Consider the following 6,412-nt stretch of genomic DNA (forward strand, 5'->3'; position numbering starts at 1 on the left):
ATTTTAGCACTTGAGGTATTTGGACATCTCAAATACTTCTATCAATGCACTTCCTGAGTCCACAACCAAGCTTTACAATCTGCACACTTCCTGATGGATTGAGAAATTTGATAAGCTTTAAGCACTTGCATTTTGATAAACAAGAACACCAGCCAGCTATGATTGGAAACCTAACTTGTCTTCAAACATTGCCCATATTTTTTGTGGGTTCGAAAAAGGGACATCGAGTTAAGGAGCTAGGATCCCTAAACGAACTTAGTGGAGAATTAAGGATATCCAACCTTGAAGATGTTATAGACAAACAAGATGCTAATAGAGCAAATATGCATTGTAAAGATAAATTATGCAAGGTGATATTTGAATGGAGCTGGGGTAACGATAATGATAAGGAAGTGATGGAAGGTCTCCAACCCCACACAAATTTGCAAACCTTTCCCTCATGGATGTTCAGACCTGTTGGTAATTCTAATACTGGTTTATTGTTGCTTGACAATTTGATAGAGTTGGAATTTATCAATTGCATCAACTGTGAAAGTCTTCCACCTTTGGGCCAATTGCATAATCTCCAATTTCTTAAGTTGGAAAACTTAACGAATGTGAAACACATGGGTAATGAATTTTATTTCAGTGAAAGTACTGATGGTATGAATGAGGTGATAAGGGTGTTTCCTGCATTGAAAGAATTCACCTTAGAGGGGATGGAAAGTCTAGAAGAATGGATTGCAATGAAAGCAACAAATGCGACCATGTTTCCCCGCTTAGAGAGGCTGGATATTTCAGGTTGTCCTTGGTTGAAAAGTGCTCCATTGACAGGACAATGTTCTTCTCTTGAAAAGCAAAGTATTTTTGAATGTGAAATTTGAAGCAAGATCAGAAACGGATTAAAGGAATAGAAGCCTTGCCAGAGTGGTTGGGCAATCTCACTTCTCTATCGTCTGTAAATGAGTTCATGCGATAAGCTCATATATCTGCCTTCTGACGATGTTATGCACAACCTCTCCATATTAAAAGAAATTCATATTTCACATTGTCCTCAATTAGAAGCAAGATGTGCCAATGTTGGCCCTGAATGGTTCGAGATTTCCCACATTCCACAAGTAAGTTTTAATGGCAAAATGTAAGTTCAAAATCTTAAACCTCAACTCTGCATCTTTTGACACTAAATATTGCATTTCTTTCTTAATCCTTCTTATAATCATAAGCTACTTGTTTGAGTCTCAGATAAAACTTTATATTTGCTATTTATATTCTGCCTTTAGAACTTTTTTTAAACTTACATTTTCAGTTATTTTTTTAACCAATGCAAAATTTTATCCTATTTTAGTGCAATATATGATCTAAATTTGTTGTGCTAATGGAGTCAGTGTCTACTGCAGAAAACATCTGTGCTATATTACTTGGACCAGATAGAGTGGCCATGAATGTTCCAATATCTCCCAATTCCTTTTGTAATTATCCTCTTTCTTCTTTTCATTTTGGGGGCCTTTTTCAACATATAATTTTATAGAATTAGGTAGCCTATTCCAATGTTAGTAACTTTGACTGTGTCCCATAAAGTTATTTCATTCTCTATTCGTACAACAATTAGAACACAACAATTTGCAACTGTCAAAGTGATTTTATTTTGTTAATAATTTTGGTTATTTTTACTTCGATTAAGAAGCAAATGCAGGGTATGTTGTAATATAAAATGGAATTAAATTGTCAATTGAATCTTAGCTCAATTGGCACGAGCATTGTTGCCAATGAAGGAGGACGTGAGTTTGAGTGCGCTGAATTGCATTATCCTACAAGTACCAAATTGCATATTGGATGAAAGTTCAAGGACCAACTGTGACATTAGCCCATTGGAAAATTTAAAACTTAGAGATGATTTTGGTGATATAATCCTAAATAAATGTATATATACAAATCTTAAAGAATTGTTGGTATTTGTTGAACCATGAATACAGTTATTAATGTTTGCTAAGGAAAAGACAATGAACAAAACATTAACCAAAGTGCAAATGGTGGAAATCATGTCACTTTTGAATTATTTGAATTAACAAAGAATTTAAAGAGAAACAAAAGATTATAACAAAATCAGAAGACAAAAGGCCAAAGGGCACAAAATGTAACCCAGTAAGGGTGATGAACAATTTAGTTGTTTTTGTTTTCTACAACTTTATTTGCATTGTCAAATTCAAGTTTCACTCAAACTGGCAAAATGGATTTCACTCTTTGCATGACATGAAAATTAGTCACTATCAGAGTCTTTACTTACCAGATGATTTCACTAGCTGCCGAACTCGGCGAGCACAATCCGCGTATTTTTGAGCAAGAGGAGCGCATTTGGTAACGTCTTTGACATTCTCCTTGTAGCATTCCATGCAAGCATTGTTCTCAACTAAACAAGGCATAGGTTTCTGTTCTGGAATCTTGAACTCTTTCTCATGGAGATCCTTAGCTCTTTGGGTTACTTCTTGCACCATGTTGTCCTCCTGCTTCCGCAACTTCTCAACAACATTTTCACTCTCTTTAACGACAGATTGAATCGCTTCTAACTCTGCAGTTGCAGAGTAAGGAGGTTGGTTTAACGGTAGAAACATAGGAGGTGGAACTGGCCATCCTGAGCCTGTAGTCTTGTTCTGTTTTTCAGAATCATCAGGTATTTGCTTCTGATCTACCTTTGTTTGTGGTTGTCGAGGCTCTCGAGGCACTCGGGGTTTAGTTTTGTTTGTTCTTTTCTTCAGTTTCTCATCATCTTCAGTAAGCCGGTTGATAAGGTTGGAACTAATCTGGATTGAAAAATCATGCATGGTGCAATCAACCTGAGACACAATACCTGATAGCGTCAACAATAAAACACGCAGTAGGCAATTCTTACCATCCAATAATTTCCAAAAGCAAGTTCATCAGGATACTATCTCAACGCAGTAGGCAAAAGAAGCAACAACAACTCATCCAAAATAGCACAAAAACACACATCTAACTCAGCTATAGACCAGAGAACAATAAAAGGATAACATAAACCACAAACAAGACCTAGGGTGATTTATCAAAAAAGTTCATCCATCCTACAACACACGGAAAGTACCCGGAAATCAATTCTTATTATTAAAATTAGTATACAGATGTGAATCTATGATCGAAAATAACAGTTGGCCAACGGCAAACAAAGACTAACGAAAAGGTGAAAGTACTTGCGAAACCCCTCTACTATAAGGACAGAATCAGTTTAGTCCCTCTACTATTAAATGGATCAATTTAATACCTTTACAGAACTGACATTTACTATTTAAAAAATGAAATTTTAAAAAGTTTTCAAAATATAACTTGTTAAACAGTAAATGAATTTTTGAAGGATAAATGTTAACAATGTTGAAATTTGGCCTTATTTGATACCTTTAATAGTATAAGAACTAAATTGACTCGTAAAATAGTAGAATGACTAATTTGATCTAGATTATAGGACCTGTCAAGTGCATTCACCGACGAGAAACATAGGTTCCAGCAAACTAGAAGTCACAGCTTAGATACTAAAGAAGGGTTCACAATGGGAATCTATGCTAGTTAAAAGATTGAAGATTAAAGAGACCATTGATAAGCAAATTGTACATTCTTGATGCCAAGCAATGCAATATTCCTTTGCTACTCCAATTAATCAACTGTTTTGGCTAACCAAACGAATAAATTATAACAAAGACAAAGAAACCCTAACCAATTATGAACTTAGCATCCAAAATCGTTCTATTAATTGGAAGAAAAAAAAACAAAAAAAATCCCAATTCAGAAACCAATTCATTGTACCAATTTACTCTATGAACCTCCATAAATTCCACACAAAGACAGCATATAAAGGAGAGATACAGTAAAGGCTAAGATTCAAATGAAAGAATCGTAAAGAGAGGCAAAAGGAATTAAGGAATCATTGATTATTGTGAAACTAAGCCATGAATTCTTACCTCGAGCTCGATCTGCGCCAGAAAACCCAACAAAGGAAGAGTGTTCAGCGGTTTAGGAAGGAATAAAACGGTGCAGTTTTTAGTGCTGGAGATATATGATGTGGTTGAAATCAAGGTTCTTCGTAATTAAGGAGTGAAGGGCCTAAAATTGGGTTTTATGCTTATTGGGTAAATTATACAAGCCCAAATCCAATAAAGACCCTCAATCTTTAGTATGATTTTGGCTTCACATCTAAAGTCTCCTTAATTTAAAAAAAAAAAATCAATTAAGCCTCTCCAAAACTCACCCTACTCCGAACAACAAAGTATAAAAAAGATAATAATTACTTAGTTAGTAGTGACATTATTCTCTGATTTTGTGTTTTTGGCTTCATTAAATTTCTTTTAAGAAAAAATCAATTAGATCTCTCCAAAAGAATGCATCTAATTGAGTATAGGACTTGGGTCAGAAACATTAGTAGTGGCATTACTCTCAGATTTCATGTTTTTGATGGCCTCTCCTTTGCTTCATTAACTCCTTGATGACTTCTTTTACATCCTCACATAATTGAGTTTTTTTCGAAGTTTGGGTTGGGTGGCAATATTTAGAAATGATGTTCAAAAAATAGATTTAGGTAATAAAATATGAATCAGGCATTTAACTTGATCCGACTAATTTTATATGTTTATAATATATTATATTATGTTATATATATTAAAATTTATAATACATAAAAATTAAATCTATAGTAATATATAATATTATCATGTAAATATTTAAAAAAGTTAAGATACGTATGTAAAATTCTAATAAATGAAAAAAATATATAAATTTATTAAATATTAAATTAAGAATAATATAAATATTTTTAAAAAATTCAATAAAAATAATATGAGTATGAGTTAATTATTTACAAATATGAGTAGACTTATACAAAATTTTAAGTGTATATTTTGAGTCAAACTTGAACAAATATAAAATGTATAAATATGATACTTAAGTCCGACCCGAACTCAGCTTGATGTGACCATATACTGCTCTAATAATGAGTAGTTGAACTCAATGGCTATAACGCTTATCAATCCCTTTTTTTCAACCAAGGGAAATGACCAAATGAGAAACTCATGATTACAACTTCAACAATTTTCTTCCAACACTGTCACAAATTAAAACACATAGCATGTGTTAATGCCTTATTTTGCCAACAGTCTACTTTTGCTTTGTTGAGAATGGGGATGCATCCCATTTCCCTCACACATAAATATACATATTGGGGTAGTTAGGCTATATAAACTGAATTAGATAATAATTTCATTTAAAGCACTAAAAACCAACATTAAAGCTAAATGGTTAATTAAAAGAAAACACCATGGTCAAGTTCTTGTTTACAAATGGCATTAAAGCAATTGGTGCTGAGTGCTGACAGCTTGCTTTTGAACAAATTTCTTAATTTCCTTAAAGCTCCCCATTAATGGTGACAAGGTGTAAAGTACATTAAAAGAAAACATCAATGGAGAGAGTGCTCAACACCAAATCATGTCATATGTGCTCAAGATATGGATACTTAGCCACTTGTTTTGCACAAAAGATCATTCTACAAAAATCTTGTGTGGCAATATCTTATCATTCTTATAGCCAACTGTTGATATATGGAACAGTGGTCCTTCATCTTGCTCAAAGGTTTTTTAATTTTCTTAATTATTTGATTGTACTTAAAAGTTAAATGTGTTAAAAGACACTCTCAGTACTGCTTGGTACTCTTTTCTTTTTGTTGAAAGCTTAGTTCAGTATATTTATTTTGATTTAATATAAATTATTCCAATATACTAATAATGTTATCTTTTTATAAAGTAGTAAAAATAATTAAAGTATGTCCGATATATGACAGATGGTATGATTTTTTTTTGTATTTTAAATGTTTAATTACTTTTAGTTTAATTTATTTTTTTAATTTAACATAAAAAATTATTTTATTTTGAGATTTTCAAACTATTGTTTTCTTCTTTAATATTCTTTCATCAAGCATAACTCAAAGCACAACTTTTTAATATGGATTTCCTCTAATGATATTTTTGTTGAACTAAGGGTTTTGTAAAGGCCAGGCATACTTTAAGATGCAATCCCTCTTAAATCATTTTTGCCATTAACAGTCAAATTAAATTTAGCTCCAATGAAGAGTAAAATTTGAGCATATTATTTAACAAAATAAAAGAAACTCCAAAATAAATATAATTATTCCCACCATTAAATTTCATATCATCTGTCACATGCTGGTCATACATTAGTTATTTTTGTCCTCTCGTAAAAAAACTAACACCATTAATATTGTACGGTAATTTGTATAACATTGACAAGTTTAGGTACCAAATTGGATAGAAAAAAAATCTGAATATCAAATTAAGAAAAAATGTTAAGTTTAAGTATTAATTTTTAAAAAAATATATAAGTATTAAATTAAGAAAAGTGTGTAGTTGAAATACTAAATATG

The 6,412-nt window shown here is 32.1% G+C and overlaps 1 protein-coding gene across 1 annotated transcript; it reads right to left on the minus strand.

Moving 5' to 3' along the window:
* Nucleotides 1-2,087: 2,087 nt before the first annotated feature.
* LOC107918395 (uncharacterized) lies at nt 2,088-4,077 on the minus strand. Its single transcript, XM_016847951.2, has 2 exons — nt 3,945-4,077; nt 2,088-2,810 (listed from the first exon to the last, which is right to left on the minus strand). Exon 2 carries the CDS (start codon nt 2,796-2,798, stop codon nt 2,256-2,258), a length of 543 nt encoding a protein of 180 aa, XP_016703440.1. The 5' UTR covers nt 2,799-2,810; nt 3,945-4,077; the 3' UTR covers nt 2,088-2,255.
* Nucleotides 4,078-6,412: the final 2,335 nt, after the last annotated feature.

This window comes from Gossypium hirsutum, chromosome D03 (assembly GCF_007990345.1).
Source record: "Gossypium hirsutum isolate 1008001.06 chromosome D03, Gossypium_hirsutum_v2.1, whole genome shotgun sequence".
Taxonomy (NCBI): Eukaryota; Viridiplantae; Streptophyta; class Magnoliopsida; order Malvales; family Malvaceae; genus Gossypium; species Gossypium hirsutum.

What these genes read in the sequence shown, in the direction of transcription:
- LOC107918395 (XM_016847951.2), bottom strand. Translation starts at nt 2,798, where the DNA reads ATGCATGATTTTTCAATCCAGATTAGTTCCAACCTTATCAACCGGCTT.